This window comes from Calonectris borealis, chromosome 6 (genome assembly GCF_964195595.1).
Source record: "Calonectris borealis chromosome 6, bCalBor7.hap1.2, whole genome shotgun sequence".
NCBI lineage: Eukaryota > Metazoa > Chordata > Aves > Procellariiformes > Procellariidae > Calonectris > Calonectris borealis.
This window is the reverse complement of record NC_134317.1, coordinates 41,899,259-41,922,561: the sequence shown is the minus strand read 5'-3', so window position 1 is coordinate 41,922,561 and position 23,303 is coordinate 41,899,259. Positions and strand designations below refer to the sequence as shown.

General features: G+C 42.4%; 1 protein-coding gene across 1 annotated transcript in view; it reads right to left on the bottom strand.

The window, feature by feature from the left end:
• The window catches only part of DRC11 (dynein regulatory complex subunit 11), a 110,102-nt gene that overhangs the window by 59,983 nt on the left and 26,816 nt on the right, over positions 1-23,303 (bottom strand). Inside the window, exon 6 of the mRNA XM_075153782.1 lies at positions 21,609-21,796. Coding sequence (XP_075009883.1) covers positions 21,609-21,796 — 188 coding nt within the window. The remainder of the gene's footprint in view (positions 1-21,608; positions 21,797-23,303) is intronic.

The following is a 23,303-nucleotide window of genomic DNA, read 5'->3' as shown; positions in this document are numbered from 1 at the left end:
ATGTAAGTTCTCATGGTCATCAGTGACCTGAGAGCAGACAGCTACCGCACATTTCAGTTGTGCTAATTCTTCAGGGACATCTGTTTTTTTCTGGACTTCATCCTTTCCTGAGTACTGCTGTTTAACATATCAATTGCTGTCCAGTGGTCAGGGACTAGTATTCCTAAGTCTTATTTCCCTATCTGACCTCTGGTGGGTTTTCCTCTTTCTCTTCTACGTTTAAATGACTACAACTTCAATCTTGTAGTGCCTGGAAAGCATGCACATGCATGACCCTTATAGACAAATTCCTCTCTTTATGAAACCCTCTGAGTTCAGAGGTTAAACCAGGGATTCATTTGGCCTGTAAATCTGCACAGAAAAATGCAGTCATTGATCTTCCCGGTCAAAAGTCCATTTTAAATGTAATGAATCTCAATTTTCCCTCCCCATTCACTTTTTGGCAGCATTCTACTCAAAGAGCCATCACAATGGGTTGTCGGACACGTTTGTCATAAGATACCATTATGGATTCAACTGGATGTAAAATTCTATTTTGTATAAGCTTGTTTATAGTTGTTGATAATGACAAAACATCAGGATAAAATGAGCAGCCAGCATGCACTCCACGAACAGCCAAAGGTATTCCTATATCTTTGTTCCATTAGATAAGCCACACACCATCTACAGCTCAAGAGGATTCCATCAGGCATGTCCCACGTTGAACGGGGAACAGCTCTTGAACTAGGAGGATCTTTCAAACATGTGGAATGACTTTGAGCTTGCTTTAAGGTAATAATTGTTCAAATAATTTTAAACTGTCATACCCTTTTGAAACTTCCTAGAAACATAGAATTATTCATGATTAGAGCCAGTTTAAGGCAGTAATACTGAAATAAAATTAATCCAGATGGTGTAAGAACTTGTTCCAGACTTGAGCCTAGAATGCTACTTTGTTTTGCTGGAGCCAGGAGCTCTGGTGTTAGAGAAGGGCTTTATGGTGGAAATCCTTCTTGGTTCCACCTACGTGGCGCTAATGGCACAAGCAGGCTGTAAACCAAGACTCACAGAAGGTGGAGCTGCAGAGGTTCCCATAGTCAGCAACTAGCCTGAAAATTGAACTAGGGACTAGAGGAGCATTACACCTGCACCTGCATCATTCATTGACTCCAAAAGTTGAGTTGCAACTCAACCGTAAAGCTTTAGCCCATTAGAGATCACTGGGTGAGTATTTCAGACTGGTGTTTGTTAGATTGCTCTCTATTTGCAAGAAAGAAAACTATTTGGTCTCCATTTCCTCTAATCTGCTCAGCATTTATTTTCAGTATTCGTAGTACCTTGACGCTTCCCTTGCACGTCAGTCACTATACCTAGCTGACAGATTACCCACAAAGTTCACGCACCCTGATGCTTTCTCTGCATGATGCTGAAAAGGGAACGCTATGCAAAAACTAAACTGGAAAGTCTGAAAGTGTTGTTGCATGTTGATGCGGAGAGGAGAATGTAAAAGGCTTAAGCTCTTGGTAAGAAGAGTATTGGAGTGTGCAGTATATTTGAGAGACATGGTACATGTCAGAAACACCTGGTTCCAAGGCAAGTCAAAACTCAATGAATCTGTTACTTATTATTGTCTCACTGTTTGCAGGGGAAAAAAAAAAATCCAATTGTGCTTTTCCAGCATCTCATAAAAATGTGCAAATGCCAGAACGGGAAGAAGCAACTCTTATTTTCAACACGATTGCTTCAGTGGGAGTGCTGACAATGTGTTAAGGACTGCAAGCAAAAGCAGAAGCAAATTCTATTGTAACCATCGGATTTCATATGGAGGATGCAGTTCTAATAAAACTGTTGGCCTAAATGAAGAAATGAAATTTGTAAAAAATATGGCTTCTTGGTAGGACTGGACTCGGTGGCTGCACAGAAATCAAATAAGGTGAGATGGAAGGGTAGAGCTAGGAACAAACCTCCACCTTGTGAGAAACTTCAGCAGTACCCTAAGGAAGCCCTTATAGACTAAAGACCCCAAAGCCTGCAGCTTGCCAGTCTGCAGGCAAGGAGCTGGGGATGGTTCTTGTGGGTGACCTGCTCCCCGTTGTGTATTCAGAGGCCACTGAGCAGAAACTTGTGTTTGGGAGCCTTGCTCGCACTGCTGCAAATCAAACCGATGAGTGCCAAACAGAGTTCGCAGCAGGCAAAATATCTTTCTTTGGGTGAGAGCCACTGCTTTAACAGAACTATTAAATGTTTCTGCGCTGTGGAGGACATTGCTGAAGAAGGGACCTTTAGAAACTGTGGTATGTGAGAAATCCATTACTTTTCTGGAAAGCAGTGAAATCCTGTCAATGGGAGCGTAGCATGGGTTTGGTACAGAGCTTTACAGAAAAGCCATCTAACTGGAATAAATGGGGGCCCTAAATCTGAATCAGACCAGTTCAACTGGAAGAGTAAGGGGATGAACAAAGATGGAGGAGTGAAAAGAGATGATCTTCCACTCTCAGCAAAGTAAGAAAAAGATCTAATAATAAGATTCTTGCGCTGTTTCTCAAGTTACATTCTGTTCTCTGGTTCGCTGTTACTTCTCTCCCCTTTTCCAAACTTATTCTTCTTATAATAACTTAGATCTGTCAAGTGTAATTGAAAAAGAACGAACTTTTATGGTCTGCAATGCAAACCCTTTTGTCTCCGATAGTGTAGCATAGAGTTCTGGCTCTTCTGGGCTCAATTATTTTTTTTTTTTAAGCGCACAACCTACATAAATGTCCAGGTTTTAACTACGTTCAAATGGTTCTTTAACATCTCCAAATCGCCACCAGACTTGGTATGAGTTGGTGTAATTGGCTGAAGTCTCTGCTCAGCACTGAATGCTGCAGCACCTCAATTCTAACCTACAACATAAATTCCTTCTCTGTGTGATGACCCTACCCTGTGCTCGTCTCATCTGCTGCTTCCTCGCCTCCTCATTTCAGGAGCATCACCATTTTTTTTCTTAAGTGTCTTCTCTCTATTCCACGTTGCTCAGGGGTGGTTATAGTTAAGGCTAAATTTGGCTGTTGATTTATGAGAACACACCATCGATTTAAACATTTTGTCTGGTAATAGACTCAACAAGTTACTACCTACTCTGTTCTCTGGCATGATTTTACATGTGTTATTCTTTCTTTTTGGCCATGGCTTCTCTAGCTAATTGCATAAAAGCCCTTGTCAGGAAAAATAAAAAAATTGTTCTTTGGAGGAAAAAGAGGGTTTAACTCTTTTCAGGGTAAGAAAGGATGTGGGCTGTGTGCAGAAGAAAAAGAATGAATGATGGCTGTATGCTCTAGGCGGAGGGACAGCAGAATGTTCTGCGCAGAAAAGGAACAAAAACAAAGGCAGGGGGAACTCTTTAAAGAAATAAACCCCTCGTTGTTTTGTAGCTCTTCCCTGTTTCTGTAATCCCACCTGATACGGGTTCTCTCGAACTACTTAAATAGCAGTGTTGGTTTATTTTAGGTGTCTTTGCTGCTGCATTTTCTTTCCTTTTGTGTGTGCTTTCTTTAGCTCTTTGAAAATCACTTCCAGAAAAAACAACCTACGCAAATATAGAATTACTTATAAAGCAAGATTAATTTCCACAGGCTTCTTGTCATCTTTAATGGGTTTGGACACAGACATATTACAAGGTCTGTTTTATCTAAGGTCCTGATCCTCCAAGCGTTTGCTTGTATGTGTGATTGTTATGCATGGAAGTAATTCAGTGGAGTGACTTGCAGGGAGGAGTGTTTGGAGGATTGGAAACTTTCTTGTTCTGGACAAATATTCGGCCTTAAAAATTTAAGATCAAGTGTTGTGAGACCAACAATGTGCAAGAAGAAACATTCCCATGGAGGAATGAGTGTGAAAGGTTTGTGGGGAAAGGTGATATCCTTTATTACAGTAACTGTTATAATTAGAAACAATACATGGTCTTTTGGGTACCCAATGCCTGCCTTAGATCTGAAATGGCAGAAGTGAGCTTCAAAGCCAAGTAATAGTTGGGAACAGTTGTTGGAGGGACAGACCTAAATGTGGAATGTGGTAATTCTCTCTGATAGTTTTATTACATGTAGTATTATTGGCCAGGAAAGGTAGACCTTTGGCTGACCCAGTGCAGTTGTTAGTAAGCTTCTTGAGTTCTTACAGTTAAATAGTTTGTTCTGCTTTGTCATAAAGTTATTTTACCTTTTCAAGGATCTTCCTGGTCTTTTAAGGATAGCAATAGAAAATTAGTGTGCTGAAAAAAAGGGAATCTCTGTTCCCCTTCAGACAGACTTGGGCACGAGCTTTCTCTGCCAGGACTCCTGGTTATCCTGCTTCCTGCTGTAAACCATAGGGCAAAAGGATTTTTTGACCTACTGGTAACTTCAAAATTCTGACAAAAATTATTCCTGGTTTAAGATGGCAATAGGTTTTTCTCCTTGAATTGAATCAGAGACATAGGAAGGTAGCACTGCAGATTACTGCTAAGTTTTTGAATGAAAATAAAAGGCAATATGGGCATGAATAATGCCAAGGAGAAAGAAAAAGATTTATTTTACAGTTCCAATACTAGCTTAAATTAAAAAAAAAATTGGAAATAAAAATTGGAATAAAAATAAAAATTTGGCAATATCAACACTCACGAAACGTTGTGGTGCTCTAATTTTGCATGTCCCTCCCTACCCTCAAAAAATATTGCCAAAAGTTTTCTCAGAGCTCAAATCTGAATTAACTCAGCATTGCGAGAAGTCACATCCTGACCCTACTCCTTTGCAAGAGCTAGTAACGTCCAACCCATACTGAAAGCTTAGACAAACCTAGAGAAGATGAGTATTAGATATACCCACCACGGCACGGAAATAAGATAAAAGGGACTGGAAAGCAGATTCCTGTAAGGTTATTTAGGATTTTTTTGGCTTGACTCCTGCAATGCAGGACAGTCTTGGGCAGGGCTGCTGCTAAGTCCGGTGTGAGGCTTTCTGCAGTAACAGTGAAAGCATCTCCTGGTGGACCCAAGGACACCTGGATGTCCCGTCCCTGCCCTTGGAGGGAATGGTTTCTGAGCAAGGAGCAGGGCACGTCATGGTGTTGCACAGCAATCTCTAGCCCACAGCATTTCTACTGCTGTTGGCCTTGCCAGGCCTACCGGTGACTGCCTTGTTAGCGAGGAATTCATCAAACTGACTTGGGTTGGGGTAAAATCCTGCTTATGGGAAACAGGCCTGAGAGAACCAGAAATCCTGCCTTTTTCCTTCTCTGAAAGCTACAGAACGCATACTGACATCCAACACCGCACCCACGGTTTGCTTCCTAGGTCTAACGCTTCTTTTAGTGCCTGTCCTTCTGCTTTGGACTTGTTCATCACCCCGTGTTTACCGGGGCCGTGAAGCAGGCTGTTTTCCTCCAGGGGCTGTCTCGAAAGGTGAAGGGCTGCTCCCCCTGTCTCACAGTCAGACTGTTCCTAGGCTGATTTCCAGCGTCAGCTTCCTGTTGACTGTCTACAGCCTTTTGAGGAATGTGATCCCGTCAACCTGGCTGCAAGGAGAGTGGGTTGAGCAATCCTTCCTGCAGAGGAAGAAGCCCCCTCGGGGCCCAGCACACGTCTGGGGGACGTGGCTGATGGAGTAACGAGTACTCTGGAGCGCGCGACTCTCGTTAAACTCTCATCTGTTTTGATTTTCTTTTATCTTTCCATTCTCCTTACAGCCAGGTCAAAAATACAGAAGCTGGCTCAAAGAAACGGCAGGTCAAATTCCCCTTGCATTTACTGAATTCCTTACCTTTGGTCAGCTTATCCTGCCTCCACAGAATGCCGAATCCTGACTCAAATTGGCAATATTTTCTGTGCTTAGTATTAAACTTAAGAGACTGAAACAATTATGGCCAGTTTTAAGCAAGATTACTTTAACTCAGACGAGAAGCTTTGCGAGAATAGCTTTCCTGCAGAGTCAGCCAGAGGGAATCAACAGTACTTTATTAACACAATATGAATTCTGTAAAGAGGAAAATACGATTTTTGTAGCAAGGCCAGCCAAAAGAAATAACTTGCCCTCCAACATCACAAGTTTCTTTGGGATTTGGAGTGAAATGGAATACAGAGAGCATTTTGGCTTATCGGATTTGTTTATGAGAAATTCGAGCAACCGCTTTTGCTTCTAGAAGTCAAGGTGTGGGCGAAAAAAAAATGCACCTCTATGGAAGGGAAAGCAGGCTGTAAACTGGACATGGCTGCTTTAAATAATTTTGCCGTGGCCCATCACTTTAGCCTGAAGATATTGCTTAGGGGGGAGGGCTGAGAAGCGATGCCCTGGACAGGTCGCCCACCTGGAGAAGTGCCGCTCGCACCCGAGCTCTGTGTCGGCTCTCTCAGGACTTTGCCCTCCTCCTTGTTCCGAAATCTTTTTGCATATGCTGTATTTCTTCTGCCACCACCTGACTGTGAAAGGTACTTGAAGTATTTCAAGGGTATTAGCGGTATTAGCTGATTAAAAACTCTCTGAAATGACCGTGCTCTCCCTGAACCTATTGCTTATATGCTGGACGGGTAGTTGTTTGCATGCATAATAAATTTAACGCACTTGGCGCACGTCAAACTCCCTGCATGTGCTATGCAGCATATGCACCCTTTATATGTGTCCGGAAAATTGGGGAGTAAGAGCGTGAAAATGAACAGAGAAGCTTTGTGCTTTGATCTAGTCTTATTTAAATGCTGGAATAAATACGGCACGGCATGTAGGAGCAATATGTAGCCTTTTGCGTCAGTGGTTAAAACAACCCAGCCTACCTGCTGCAAGTGCGGTAAAAGGATGTGATTTCTGCTTTGCAGCTACTTGCGTTCTTTCACAGTGTGATGAAGACGGGTACATCTGAGGTGATATTGAAGGTGGCATCAGACACATTTCAGTAGCTAGATCTCTGTCTGCTTTATGTCTATGGTATCAATGCAGAAACGCAGTCCAGTCTGGCATAATTTTAACTTGCCTCGTTTTTTGCCGCCCTGGATTAAAATGATCTGTATGTGCACGCTGTCCTCTTCAACCACTATATCACGGCTGTCCCGTTCATGGATCACTGTGCCCCTGACCTGCTGCCTGCCCATGATTTGACTTTAAGCGTTTGTAAAGGACAATGTGTAATCAGCATCTGTCAGGCATCACATTACTGCTTGGGAGAGTGGCTTGCTACTTCATTTAAGACCGATATCGTAGCGCTGTGCTAATGGCATTACTTGTAGGTAAGACTACACTTCCTTGAAAAGCACTTGTGATGTGGAAGAAAAACTTTAGTGGGGAATGAGAAGCTGAAAATGGCACATAGGATGTTCCTAAGTTTTAAAGAAGGCAACCAAATACGCCGCTCTCTATTTCACTGCTGCTAACATTCTTGTCCACTTCAAGAGATCCCGTTCTCTGTGGTTTGCATGAGTGTTTAAATGAACTATTTAATGATAAATCTGAGGCAATTTCATGCATATGAAAGCAGTCACAGTGCTTGATTTTTTCAATGTTCATCCTAATTGGCTTGTGCAGCCTTATTTGAATAAATCCCAATCAGGTGTACACAGAGTGTAAAACCAGGGAAAAACTGAGACTGATATTGAAGAATGCTGCAGAGAATTCCTGTATAAAGTTAGAGATGTTTACAGACTCCTGGTCAATGCTAATAATCAAATAGCTCAGTAGCAAGAAAAATAATTTAGAATCTCTGCTTTGGCAATTTAAAAAAGCGTGAGGAAAAGACAAGGAGAAACGTTGTAGATGAGCTCAGTTAGAAGCCGGTGTCTGGCTGGTATTAAGAGCATCCATTTATCAACAGTGTTAACTGAAAAACCCAGCCATCTCTGCAGTCCAAGAGACACGTTGTAATGCCTTGAGATGCCAAGTTTGTTAACTCCCACCTTTTAGTTTTGTGAAAGAAAAATTGGAGTGCTGTATTTCTGTACCTGTTTGGTGCATCTCTTTAAATGGGCTGAAAATGTGGACAATCTTAGAGACTGATAAAGAATCGAATACCTTTTGTGGGACTCTGGCATTGCCTCTCTAAATGACTGAATTCTTCTGCACATGCTATTCACAGTGGGATGCACTCAAATTTAATCAATTATAAGCACAAAATGGAGCTTTTTTCTTATTATTGTTCACTTACAGGATGGCTTAATAATGTGCTTTTTAAGCATCTCTTTGGTAGATGGAGCCAGCGCTGTGAAGAGTTGCTGGCAATGTGGCAGAAGAGGCGGACACCTGGCTGGAGACCCAGGGACAGGCATGGGGATGTCCTTTGGGAATTTGGAGCTGGACCTGCAGCCTACTCTTGGTAGAAGCAAAGTGCCCAAACATCGGTAATTTCCTTCTACCAAAGCAGCGTAACAGGTAAGGTGGTGTGGGAAGTGCAATTTGAAGATTGAGGATTGAAGGGCAGGTTTACTCACTTGTTAAATCTTAGGGCTCTTTCATATTTTTGTCAGTACTGAAGATATAAAGGTGTTGTTTCACAGGCCTGTATAGAGGATCAGTTGTCTGGAATGGCCTTATTATAGGACAGCAGAGGTCCCCTGGGCAAAGAATGTAAAGATGAGGTTTGGACAGGAATGAAAGACAGGCACGTATGTGGGAGAGGCTACAATCGGCTGCTCCCACTAGTTCCCAGGCCTCCCGCAATTGCAAACCTTGCAATACATAAAGAATAAAACCATGCATTATACATGATTTCCCAGAAGAGGATGAAGGTGAAATGATATTTTGGGCACAGTGTTACCCCATCAGTAGCAGCTATGAGAGCTGAGCCAATGACGGGAAGCACATGTATGCAATATGAAAGATGGCAAAGCTCCGGCTCTGGAATTTGCTCCCTTGGAGCAATTGTATTTTGACCTGGAATACTTTGAGGTCTCCTGCAGCTACACAGACTGCAGCCTTTAACTTATAGCCATGCTTTAAACCAGTATCTTCAAAATTGGTTGCTGGATTAGACGCTTTCCAGAAAAACCTGCAGGAAAGAGCCAGTCTCCCTGTGTGATGGGGAATACAAACCAAGAGAATAAACTTCCTTTCCAAGCCACCAAAGGATTACCGAGTCAGTAAGATGCTCTAAGAGAGAGGGGAGTATTTCAACAGATTTTAGTTAAGGGTAATGCAGTTTCCTGGTATTACATAAATATCTCGGTAAATACTGAAGCAGCTCTTTTATGGTTCTACGCTCTTTGCCCAAGTCAAACAATACTGTATTTGGTACGGTATCTTACTGAATGGTACTATGTTGATGTAGCTATTTTGTACAAGTAGAGCCTAAGGAGAGAACTAGCAACCCTCCTTATATGCACTGTTAAATGTCTCTTATTCAGCCTGGGATAGTAACTCTTAATACTGCTCTTGCATAAGTCCTAAGGATGCCTGACACAGCAAACAAAACATGGCTAGTTTGTGATGCTAATAGCTGGGGGTGTTTAAAGTAAATTACTACAAATAACTAGATTTTCTGTTGTATCTGCACAGGACTGAAATGCAGCATGTCTTAAAAGTCCTGCACTATAAAAACAACCCGCTTGATGGAGTCGGACTAATCTCCTCTGTGCTGAAATTCTCAGTAAAACTGAAACATATTGACTCTGGAAGGAATGGATGAGACTCAGGTTTCAGGCAAGTTCTTGTTCTGCCCACAGAAATATTATCTTCAAACCTTTTCAGCGTTAAGTCGAGCTTCGATCCAAGTATAGGATTTGGATGGACCAACTTTAATGTTAACTTTGCATTGGGAAGGGTTTACCTAGATGCTTACCAAACCACGCAGCACACCGCCCACCTAACAAAGGGGCAGTTTGGTGCTCTCAAGGGAAATAATCAGCTCAAAGAAAAAAATATGCCTTGCCTCATGTGCTCTTTACATGCTTGCCAACCCTGGGATTGCAGTCAGTGTACTGCTGTCACCTGGAGCCTGTACCAGCTAGTCCGCTATGGAGATCTAGAGGCTGATGGGATAACCTGCTTCTGCTGCCTGTGCCCTTCTCCTCCCTCAACTGCCCATCATTCCCGCTTAACTCTACTGGAATTTGACTTATGCCCCAACTTGAAGGGCATAAGCTCATTCTATTTAAATGCCTCTGGATGTTTTATTAACCACCTGAGAACCTACTTTTACTGAAGCTGGTGCTCTCAACCTTTGTGGTACCTTACGGCAGCTGAGTTTGAGTCTAATTGCGTATTTGACATTTGGCTCAAAAAGGGATGAGCTGTTTTGTCCAAGGTACAGGCGAGGGAGGGCAAGGAGAAATGAGACTGGAGGGGCAGCGCTCTCAGCGGGGTGGTAGATGTTACACTGATTTCCAGTGTAAGCCTGGATTTTCTATACTAGGTGATGCAAGTTTCCTGGGTGTAGAATCCACTTGAAATTCAGCACTTGAGTAACTTGTCAACAGTTTGTTAAATAAATATGTCGGCATACTGAAACTGCAGTGCCCTGAGTCAGCCTTACGTTCCATCAGACACTCTGCTGCTATGGTCCCCAGCATGTAAACAGTGGAAAAACCCACTGCCAGTGAAAACAGTGAAACAACTGTTTTTCAGAATTAAATATATCCTCCTTCTCTTGTGAGAAAGAATAATAGGCTGTCACTCACAGCCACATTCCCAGCCATAACTTGCATGCCTTCATCCTCTCCGTAGTCGAATCTGACTTCCTGACAATCAAGTCTTTTTTATACACCTACCTGAGCTTGCTTGCTGGCATACACGTTTGGGGACCGCTCTTTTGTCTTTGCCTTGGACACACTTAATATTTTCTATCAGTCTTTGGTTCTAACTGTCCCTATTTTTCAATTTGGTAACTTACAGGGTTTTTTTCCCAGTTATATGTCTCTTTCATCCCTCCTCTTCTGATTCTGCCTCTCCAGCTCCTTGTGACTGTTTCTGCTACCCCTTTGCTCTGCTTGTGTCACTCCATGCCATGTTTCTTTTTTCCCCACTTGCCTCCTTTCTTCTTTGCGTTCTACAGAGCCAAGGCTGAAAATGTCCTTTCTACCTCCTCTGCTTGCTTCTCCAAAGAGATCGTTCTGTGGAGCAAGCTTGGGAGCCACTGCTCTGTGCTTCGTGTTCATTTTTATTCTCCTTACTTCTAAGCTTTTCCTTAGTCTTTCTCTTCCCAGAATACCCCTCAAACACCTCTCCTCTGCAGCCACTGGCTCTTCACTGCCTCTCTGTCCTTCTACCAGGCACCAGTGGGACTCCTGATTCTTTTTTCTCTGCCTGTTTCTTGTTCCTGTATCCCAGCAGATCTTCATTCACTTTTCTTGTTGGAAATGGGGAAGTGGGAAAATTGGTTCTTCCGCCTGCTCTGTATTAACTTGCTGGAGAAGATACCTCTCCTTATCACAGTGGAGTGAAAAAATAGCTGAACTGGGTCTCTTCCTCTCCCCCTTGGGATTCATTCCCTTCTTCCTTTCTCATTGATTAGAACTAAGCTATGCCGGTCAAACCAAGAATAGATCGGATGGTAGAGCAGGCCCCTCTGGCTGAGCTTAGTAGGTATCTAGCTGGATTACTGGAATAGAAACCAGCTCTGAGGTGAAAATCGGGCCCCAGTTATCAGTGTTAAACACCCCATTTGTCTGATTCTACCGTCAGAAATCCTGTCGGCTGCGTTAGGACTCTGCTTGAGAAAGGAATAAAGAAAGTGCCGTGTGGGAGAACGGCAACCTAACACATCCAACAGGGCACACTACTGCAGCATTTTTCAGAAAAAGCCCAATTCGGTCTTTAAAACACGTAGAGCTGTATTATAATAAGCTGTTGGCAAGTATGAGTCCCTGAATGTAACTGATGTTTGTGTCTGTGTGAGTATCTATGACAACAAATAAATCTAATGTTTGGGAAGTGTCCTTGAGAATATCAGTGGGAGGTTTGTTGCATTATGTCGGTAACACTTAGCATTTTCAGACTTTTAATTCCTAAGTGTTACTATAGATGGGTATGAGTACTTTAGGAAAATGAACTAATTAGTTACAAGTTTTTTTTCTTGTTTGCAAATGGGACCAACTCAGAGTAATGCTATTTACTTTAGCTGATTCCAGACTTCTAGACATATAAAGGAGTGAATATTTTTAGGAGCTTTAATGCTAAGCAGGAGGCTTAGACTCAAGGTCAATGGACTGCGGGTCACTTTCAGCCATTTCGGGGAGGTAGAAAAGGGGATCTAACTTAAATTTGTCAGTGTTGCTTCTATAGTGCTACCAATCAAAAAGTAGGAAGCAAACAAAGCCAGGAATTCACCCCACAGAACAGTGCTCAGCATGGGCATGTCTGTAAGAACTGGGCTAGAAGTGACTAGCAGGACAGGACAGGGCAACTTGCCCTTGTTCTAAGACTGTGGTTTTGGTCCTCTAATTTCTTCTTGCTGAACGGCAGCTGTGCTACCAAACACATGTGCTGAGGCTTATTGCTTTGGCCTTACTCGTTGCATCCATTTTACTCCCATGTCCCATACTGTGCTCTTAAGAATGAGAGCACGAGAATAAAGAGGCATCCTGCGTGTATGTGCAGAACTACACCTATGGCTGTCTCTACACCACACTGCCTAACTTGCAGGAACGGGGACTGTACTGGGGAGGCTATGGATGCCTATAAAATATCTGGAAAGTTATGCACCGAAAATGGGACTTGGAAAGCCCAGTCGTTGGCAGCGCTGTGGAGGAAGGTGGTGCAAGACCTGCTTCCTCTCGCCCAGCGGTGCCTTATCTGGGGCTTCACGGGGGATGTCTCTCTCATGTGTGCTCAAGTATCTGACTGCTCTCGTCCCTCTTGCATTCTAACCTCTGATGATTAACCTTACCTCGGTTCTCGTCTTGCGTGAACAGCTGTGCACTCTCTGCAGTGCGCTGGGCAGGGATTGACAGCACCAAAACAGCTGTACTAATTTTCCACTTCTGGTTTTAGCACTTCCCCCGTGTCACTGCCTGACACTATCCATTACAAAGCTCTGTTTCTCAGCTGATCACACATTTATCAAGCTATTAACCATTTGGACTGAAAGTTTAGATGTTGAGCATTCAATTTACAATATATAGGTTTGAAAATACTGGCTCAAATGATTCAGGTTTTTCCAACATGGAGACTAGTTAAAGACATAATTTTGCTTATGCTAACTAAATGAAAATGTCTAATTGGACCCATCCTTTTGCTCTCAAGATTTAGAACAAGGAGTTTCATCTTGCCCTTTGGAACAGAAATGTCTTTGCTGTCCCTGTAAAAATCCCACCTCCACAGGCTGAGCTAGTAGGCTCTGGACAATTTTGCCTTTGGTCTACAGTCATCAGAGTGTTTAGAGCTTTACAGTTGAAAACTGCAGAGACAGAAGCTGGGACTGAAATGGGGTGGGGAAAAGGTTAAGTCTTTCTGGGCAAAGTGATTTAGAAGCAAGCACGTTGAGGAGAAAAGTGGAGGAGGAGAGACTGGTCTGAAGAAGAACCATGCTCATTATGGCGTTGCTAATGTGTGACTGCTCTGATCTGAATGAGCTTTTAATGTCGCTAATGCATAATTTATATGCAAGCGTGGCAAGAGGTGTGCAATGCAAATCATGCCTGATGAAGAGAAGAATATGTGCTTGCAGATGCTTGAAGTTCTGAGCATTCCTCCAAGATGCTGAGGAAACGCCCCATCGCAGGCAGAATACCTACGATTCGGCTTTTCAGCAGAAAAGCCGAAAGTGCCACAGCACTGAAATAGTTTTCCCTGAATTTTGCATTGGTAGTGAACTGCTTGGCGAGCAAGAATATGTGCTTCTGCCTGTCTGTAACACCCTTGAAAAAGCCCTGATATTGCTAAACGTGCTCAGAAACAACAGTGTCTTATTCTATGAATCCCGCTGATGGGAGCCTGCTTAGAATGAGGACTTAGCTCTGCTAAATAATATTAAGACCTGACCTTATCTTCAGTAACGAAGTCAGTAAGCAAACTATCAGGGAAAGGAGAGATCTTTCAGGGAAAATCACTAATGACTTTGTGTTTTAAGATATCTGAATGTCTATCTGGAAGGGAATAGTAGCGTTTGGAAAGCTGGTGAAGATGTACTTATGTGCAGCGTTGGTGCACTTAGTGATTAAATCATAGTTCATGAGGATGACTTGTTATGTTGAAAACTCTTTGGGAAGCTTGATTTGCACCTGCGATATTTTAAGAATCTTCTTTTTGTTCCTTAATTATTTCAAACTTGTCATAATTCAATGAGCAAAATTAAGGATCAGCAGCAAAGTCCTTTACATATGTTTTTCATCACTGTATAGAGGCGGCAATCATAAATTGAAGTGTAAATTCAAAGAGCCTTACAAAACTGGAAAGGCAACATATTTCAGAGTTTGTGGTGATTTAGAAAGCAGTACTAGTGATGTTATCAATGCCTCTCTGGAGGCGTGACACCAGGGTTCAACTGGTCTTACGGTTTCAGATACCCGCCACCAAGATTTATCTGTGTTTCACCAACTATGAGAAATATATGAATCCAGAGGCTTCCGGCTGATCCCCCCTCAAAAGCCATCAAGCCGCCTCCATTAATGTCAGCACACTCGTAAATTTTTAGCATGCACTGAAGTAGGCAACTTCTGCCACTGCACAGAAGCTTCCAGAGGTGTCCCCTGCCTCCTGTAAATCCATGGACACCCAATAAAGTAGATTAACTGCAGATGGACTTAATAACAGTTGTCCCTCCTTTGGAATTAGAGGGGTTCACACTTTTTAAAAGAGGACAATGTGGTGTTCCCATAAGCAAGAAAGAAGGACTGAAGGTTTGTTGTTTGGGTTTTTTTTTTTTTTAAAATGGCTGTCAAAGCTAGATAGTTGATTCCAATCAATGGGAAAACAGGTTGCAGAACTGTGGGCTCCGCTCTCTCCTGCCATACACAAACAATCCTCTTGTTTATGATAACTTATTTTCCCTCTGTTCAAAGAAACCCGGTGGGCTATTTGCTCTGGTACTCCTCCGGTAAGCCAGTGATGCATTTGCATTCTATTCCTTTGCTCCCTCCAGCCCTAAAGATGTCTGCCAAAATTAGTCAATAGATAACTACTCAGTGGAAGCTTTAAGAATGTGTTAGGAAAGGCTTGAACATTACCCATTAATGCTTACAGCTCCTAATTATGTTAATTAATCAGTCTTAGAGGTTGTCTCATCCGGGAGCCCAAAGGCAGGATTTTAGTTCCCACAGATGTACTTTAACTCAGCGGCATGGCTGCTTGCAGCGAGGAGCTCAGCGTGGTCTAGCTGCCAGAATATTTATGCAGGGTCCTGGACAGGTTTTGCTGCCAGAGCTATGTGCTGTCACGGCTGTGGTGTTCCTGTTGGATTCTGAAGCTAGCTTTGACTGTCTACATGAGGTACAGTCAAACATCTGGGAGCAGGCTGAGCCATGTTCATGAAGATTGATGTTAAATGTAAGCTGTTCCTGCAGAATGGCCTTTTGGCACAGGAGAAAGGCATTCAGAGAGCACTTTGTACCAGCACTAATTGTTATGATACAGAGATTACTGCCTTTGCAAAATCTGAAGTTGTTAGCTCTGTCAGAAAACAGAGGCGAAACCATCATAGAGAAAACGGACGTTGTCTCTTCTATTAATGTTACTGTAGTTTTGCAGGAAGACAGTATTCGGGCAGGGGAGGACACCCTAGCCTGTCCCATCCTCTTTCTGAGCTTCATTTCCACAATTTAGAGCTTGTCTTCAACTCTCCCGAGGAAAATGAGAAGACTCGGCGAAGACACGCAACCCAGACTGGCTGCAGAGTGATTCAGAAGGAGCTTCTACTTGTTTTGTGCTGTTCCCTAAAGTTTGCATAGGCTTTCGGTGCACAAAGTACAAGACGGTAGGAGAAGATATATTCAACTCCAGTGAACAGGTAAGGACAGGAGAAAACTCTGGTGCAGGTACAGACCTCTTTCTAATTCAGTTCAGCTCATCCTCATCTGGTGGAATTAGCAGACAACCACTTATTTATCCCCATTTGCAGAATATCCTGATTTTTACATTGAGCTCACAGCTGCTTCTGGCTGGTAATTTTTGTTCCCGAGTGGAATGTTGCATTCAAGTGGCTTGTGAGTGTGTGACAATCCTTTAATGATGACAGGGAAAGCAAGTGATGACAATATGGATTAGGTGAAAGAGCCGTTCATCACCCATCTATAAATGGCTCCTGTGGGTAGTAACTCCTGTCTGTGCTGAATATAAAGTACCAGATACCAGAGAGGCATTTTTGGTAGGTTCCTACAGGAGAAATGCCCTTACAAGGAAGAAGGGAATGCATTTTCCAGAGTAACGGGGCATTGTATGGAAAGAGAACTGTGCTTAAAGGGCTGATGATGTCTCTGGTTGGTTGTGTTCCAAGGATTTCCAGACTGGAGCTTGCTCTTTAAGAGAACTGTCTGTCATAACCAGTTTTAGTGCAATGAACTGCTATTAAGCAATTTTCCTATCAGCTGTTTCGTGAACTGTTGCCATATTGTGTAGAGACCGCACTTCATACTCCTTGGTTACTTGGAAAGCACTTCTGGCAGGCTGAGGGCACGTACGACGAGCCAGATGGGACTGAAAAACAACACGGGTCTGGATGGACTTAGAGCAACACTTCCTCCGAACCAGAGCTGAGGCGGTACGGGGAGGGGGTGCCACTGCTTGGCACTGCCGAGGCGACATCTGTCTCTGTCCTGTTGGCAAGACTTCAGCTGCTGATGGATGGCCTGGCAGCTTTCACCCACCTTAACATTAACTTCATAAAAAGCAGCGTGTACAGAGTGTGAAATGCGATACGGGCAGTGCCTGACACAAATGAATACTTTCCCTATTCTGTGGAGTTTCAGTGCAAAACCTCTCTCTCCATTCATCTTCCTCCTGCCTCCTCCTTCCCCACCCCCTGCTACCTAGGGAGCCCCGTGAACAGGCGTATTGGCAGTAAACTCAGCTCCACAAAACAGCCTTGTGAAGAAGGGAAACATAACGCGATCACTTCCTATTTCTTTCTCCTTTCCTCTGCATCAAAGCCTGCGCTGGCTGTCAGGAATGTTCAAAATGAATAAATAAAGCAGGAACCCCCTGCTTCAGAAGGAGTCTCATTCACTCACCATGAAGCTTGGCCAATTCTTTTTCTGACAGTACTCAAGTCAGCAGGCAGAGCAAGAAGATCATTCAAAGCTAATCAGTAAAGTGTAAACCTATTATGAAAGCACATTTACCCCTCGCCTCCTCCTTCCTCCAGAAAACCAATCCCCAAATCTGTGGGAATAACACATAACATACATAAAAATTGCTATTACTTAGATCCCCTGTTATTAGGTCAGCAATGCCACTGATTAAATGCTCCCCAGAGCACTGAGCAGCGGCATATAAATCCTCCAAGAAATTCACAGCGTAATTTGTTACAGCTAGAGGGCATAAGATACATTACAGCAAAGCCTGTGTGTTAGGCTCTCCCCTGTGATTCTTGAGGCTATCTCTGGTAATAAAAACCTCATCTTGATTTCTTATCCTTCGTATTGATTTCTGTCAGAGAAGACTTTTCTTAGACAAAGATACTACTATATTTCTCTGTATAATAAGGGGATCCTTCTCCCCTCTTCTCTCCACCCCTTTTGTTATTTATTTTAGGGACGAGTCCAAGGAAGATTCATAATTTGGGAACTGTTGGTATGTACCGTGGGTAAAGAGCGGGGAAGATGACAATGACAGTTTTTGCATATGCAGTGTAAAACCCGAAATGTGAAACTGGAGAAAAATATTTCTGGTCTGGAGCAGTACAGGAAATTGAAACTAAAACCCCAGCTATGCAATTGGTACGCTTTAATACGAAACTCTGTTATTAACGTAACGGCTGGAATCTGTGTGAGTCAAGTGATTAAAATCCACACTCAGATGTATATAATCACAAAAACTGTTAATTTTGAAACATTTGTACTCCTGCTCTATGAATCATACAGCTATCTTAAAAAAAAAAAAAGGGAGGCCCGTAGGTATACTGCATGATGCTTTTTTAAAAAAGCTTTAAAAAAAAATTCTTTCTTTTCTAGTATGGTGCGTAGGGACAAGGCCAAATAGAAATCTAGAAAGCTTTACGTGAATAATTTGCAAGCCAAAGAAGAACAGCTCCACAGAAGTCAATACAGATAAACAGAACGATGGATGGTAACGCACAGTGCTGTATCAAAAATATTTTGTCTTCTCTATGGGGGATTGCTATAAGCAACTGGAACGTTTTCATTTAATCTATTCCTTCGGGTTTTGCTTTTCTAGAACGTATCTTCATAAGAAGCTGTTTCGGGTCTTGAAATGACTGAAGCTATGCCTGTTCCCTTGTGCAAAGAAAGTGGTAAATATTTATAGCAGTTCTTACAAGGGGAGAAATTTAATATGTGCTCATTGCTTTTGTAATCTAATAGCAGCTGTGCTGAAAGACAATACCTGCTAATTGTATTTTCTATCACATCCTTTTCCAATTGAAAGATAAAATATGGAAGTTTGGGTTTATTTTTTTAGTACATACAGCAAAATTTATTCAAAAGAATCTTTGTTCCCCTTTAGCTATCTGTTTATTTAATAGACTATGGAAAATGGTAAACTCTGTCAAAAAGCCTAGTTAAAGAATAATTTATAAGCTATATTTAGCTGTTGATCTCGTAGACTGGCTTAGTGGAGAGCCAAAATATATCCTGGCAGGTAATAATTAATGTAAACCTTGACATTTCAGATCTGGCCACTGTTCAGCAGGCCAGGCGGAAGAGGACACAACTCCTGCTAGTTCTGCAGTCTCTCTGGCATGCACCACACGGAAAGCTTGGCTCTGTGTGACACATGTGCTCCCCATGTGTAGAAACTTACTGGTGGTGTTTTTTTTCTTACCTATTTTGGATGCAAGTGAATATGTCTGCAGGGAAAATTATTTTGGTCACTTAAATAGAGGCCTCCTGTGAAGAGCAGGATGGCAGGCAGCTCACTCGGACTCCTCTCAGGCCCATAAATCACTGCATCACTCAGCCAGATTCAAATGAACTGCACTGAGTGATGCCCAGCCTTTGCTGAAGCTGATGGCAGCTCTCCCACTGTCTAGTTTTGGCTGAAATGTGCCTTACTGATTTTTAGAGATGATGTTGGACGGTTAATTTAAAAGAAGGGAGTAACAGGGAGTATGATCAGACATACTGCTCTGCCTGCAGCAAACCTGTCACTGCCCCTCTGCCATCAGCACATGCAGCGTTTCTTTAACTGTGCTCCATCAAAATGGTCTGATTTAGCTTAAAACTGCTTTTTGGTTAATTTTTTTAATATCAGATTGTTTCAGATGGGTGGGTAGAGAAGCAGCTCTGTCTGTGGTTATTCTACAAGGTTGGAAGGGAGCTGTTTTCTCAGTGTCTTAGCTGCAGCAGAACAACATGTCTGACTAAAGGTTTATCTATAAGCAGTATGTCATTGATTAACTCTGTGTGTGAGCATATCTTAGTCCCATTTAATATAATCGCTTGCTCTGGAAAAGCACATCCATAAAGCTATCCCAGATCAGTTAATGTGGTGCTTATATTCAAATATCTGCTTTAATCTTCGTTAATTTTCAAGTCTAGATGAGATTCAAGACTACTGAACCTGACTAGACCAGACCAGACAACTTAAAGGTTAGCTAAAGAACTCCTTATAACTTGTTTAATCACGTATTTATATGCTGGGATACTGACTATGTCTGCCTATAGCCTTGAAGTCTCACCTAAAGTTGGGCCCCTGGGCACATCTCGGATATAAATGTTGCAACGAGGTCCCATTTCACTTGTAAGGGCTACTGAATAAGAAAGCTCAGCATTTACACTCCACCTTACATCTTCAGAGTATTTCGTAGAGACATAAGACTGAGGTCGCTTATACGTTAGGTAGCAAGGGTTTTGATGAACTGCTCATTTAGCCATTCCTCTCCACCTCCCTTGATCGAATGATGGCTTCGGCTTCCTCCAAATGATCCTTTGGATTGGTTAGGCTCTTGGTTGGCTCTGCTTTAAGTGCCTCCGTGGAATGGATTTTACTTTTAATAATGTCTCATAACTGTCTTCAAAGAGGTTTATGGCTCAGCCTTATTCTCTGGGAGATTGACTGTTCTCTGCTAATCTCCTACAGAAACATTGTTATTGGTTCACGCAGTATTTCAGTTAGTTCTCCTCAAGCTCTAGAGTCAAGTTAACTGGACGATTGACCTATGTTAGAGAATTGCTATTAGATGAGTAATATTAAGCAAAGGAAATAAGATCTTTCTGTACCTCGGAACATGCTGGGAGTTGTGGGGAGCGGCAGGAAATGGCAGCTCAAGAAGCGTGCAGACCGGGCCCTAGGAACAGGGTTGATTTAGGGAACGGGGAAGTGCTTTGTAACAGCGGAGGTTTGTAAAACCCGCAGCTCTTTCTAAAGGAGAGCTAGATGGGGTAAAAATATACTAGCATCTTGAGTGTCTGAAAGGCAAAAGTACAAGAAAGAAGAGAAATAGATTGTGGCAGACCTGTGAGAGTGCTGGTTTTGACTGCTTTTTTTTTTTTTTAAGCAAACACTCTTATATAGCTACCAAAACCTGATTAAAGTCAAGGAATAAATAGAGCAGGACTTCATCAGAATGCATTTGCATTTCCAAATGGAAATTGCATGCTGAAGGCAGGTCCGGTACACTAAAAAAAAAGCTGAATGATTAATGGCCATGACACTAGTCCACAAGACAAATACGAGGCCTGTAACATCACCAAGCAGCTCAAGACACAAACACACTGGAAGTGCTTTTGCACAGCAGTTTTAGGCAGAGCAGTGGAAACCTTGCTGCTAAATCCTGGAACTTTTGGGCGCTGCTTCCCAATTTACTTTTACATACTAACCCACTGGATGGGGTAAATCCTGGAAAAAATTACCTATATGATAAAACCAGCCTATATTCCTTAGTACAAGGCTTTACAGTATTGCCATATTAAAATTGCCAGTTTCAAAACTTCTTTAGCTAAAGTAAACTTCCTTAGAGAACTATAGGTGTCAGCACTCATGTGTAAGTATGTGCTTAACTCTACTGAGACGTGAAGTTTCACTGAGATCAGCAGCACCACTTAAGCAAAGTTACATTTGGAGGAGTGTCTTGAAGGTCAGGCCTCAAGCATGAAAGGACTTCAGATGCATATCGGCTGCTGGATAATACCAGCAGCAGGCACCTGGACTGCAGCACCAGTGACGTGATGTGATTTGCTATAGCAAATAATTATACTTCTATCTCATGGAAGACTGCATTCTCTCTCTTAAACCTTATGTATTCAGACAGGGGAAAAAGCTAGTGTGCCTAAACTTTAAGTATGCTTCTTGTAATTACAAAGCTGGATCCCAAGCTAATATGTAATCTGAAGGTGTCCCCATTTTAACCTCCGTGGACCTGATTCTGCAGTCAGTCTTTCAAGGTGCATCTCTGATCCCTGCTGGACTGTGCAAGGAGTGATGCACTACTCTGGTTTCCCCAATTAAGAGTCCTGCCGTTCAGGAACTCAGTTCTGCAGCTGGGATTGGGATCACCACCGTAAAGTGGAATTTGCAATTTGTAAGAACTGCAAAATCAGGCTCCTTGGGGCAAATGGACTTATTAAGGGCTAAGCGTTTCTCTCTGCTCACCGGCACTCGATGAAACACTGGCCGATCTGATCCTGGAGCGTTTCCTTGATGTTGAGCCCCTCCGTTTCTCTCAGCTTGTCCTTGATGAAGACCTCCTCGTGTCTCTCCTGGACCTCACCTTGCAGGGCATTTATTTGCCCAGCATGCATCTGCGAAATACTTGTTGCCTTTAAGTGAGGAGGTAGGGTCTGAAAACGACAAGAGGAGAAAACCAAAGGTACAAATTAAAAGAAACTTAATATAAATTGGAATGCCAGGTTGACAGTGAATCCGAGCTTAAGCCTTAATTTATTTGCAGGAAGCCAGGAAAAAACCCTGTGCTCATAAAAAGTGCCTGGATGTACACAATGGTCTATTGTTAGTGTTTCAGCATTAATTAACAACATTGCAATGTACAAAAACAACCCTTCCAGCGTGGGATCCTGGGATCTCAATGAGACAGGTGAGAAAGCTGCTGTTCTGCAAATGCCGACTTTATCCATGTCAGAAGGGTGCCAGAGATTTTTTTAATTGAATTTTCAAATGTTTGGACTTCCCATTGGTACTTTTTAATTAGCCAGTATTGTTTTTAATTTGTTCACTTAAATTTTTATATGCACTGCTTGGTCACTGGTTTCCTGGTATTTTGTTGCAGCTGGTCATATTCCTTTAGGAAATCAACTTCCCTTGAGGAACAACAACAACAACAAAAGAATAAACAAACCCCCGAAACACTGCAATAAAAATCATAGCTCCCCAAGTTTCCCATGATTTGATAACCTTGGCAAGAAGGACTTCTAAGCCAGTTTAAAGTCTTACAATAATTTCTGCTTTGTGATTGATTTTACATGTGTACTTTGAGAGAGAAAAATGAAAGTCTTTCTGGTATGCAAATACAGAAGCATGAAAAATACCATCTGTGTGGGTGGTCCGAAAGTTTGCGTTTTTTAGTTTGCAATGGTTGATATAGTTAAGATGTTCCCAGTGTTTTACGAGCTATTACTACCTTGTAAGTGTAGAGAAAAGTATATTTTAAAAATTAACTTGTAAACTAGCTTCGTGTTTTTTTTCAATTCTAGAACAAAATATTTTCCGCATACTTGGGAAGTAGTAATCATATTGTCTGACAGTGTCTGTCAAATTTAAGAATGGAAAAGAGGAGAAAATGTGATAATCTGTTTTTGTAATATGGTGTGTTTTACTCTTCAAATTTAGTGACTATCTGACATATAGGTGGCAGCATATGTGAACAAAAGCCTAGGACTGTCGGTTTGCGTGAAAAACACCTATACTATTCTGCTCTGGCCTTCCGCCTTCAGAACGTATAGAATTTGTCCTTAAATCAGCACAACTCAGACTAATTTAGTAATACATTCTCCTCGCTCTGGTGATGTATTTTCTACTGTGCTCCGAGTCCTAATTCCAGAGGTCTCCCGTAAAGACAAAAAAACTTCTATCAAAGGTTTGACCAGCTTGTATTTAAGATCTGTTAGCCGGTGTTTTTCCATGCTTCGACCAGGTTTCAAAAATCGCTAACAAGCGCCAAGCCAATTTGGTTTCAGAAAGTACACAGCGGGATTGCACACTATCCAAAGTAAGCGCAGAGGCCCCGCTCAGGAAAGCAATTTACTGCCTTCCCTGCATCTGCGATGTGTGGCTCGCACTATGCAAAAGGAATTGGTCAAGGCCACCAGTGAGAAAATATTCAGGAGGAAA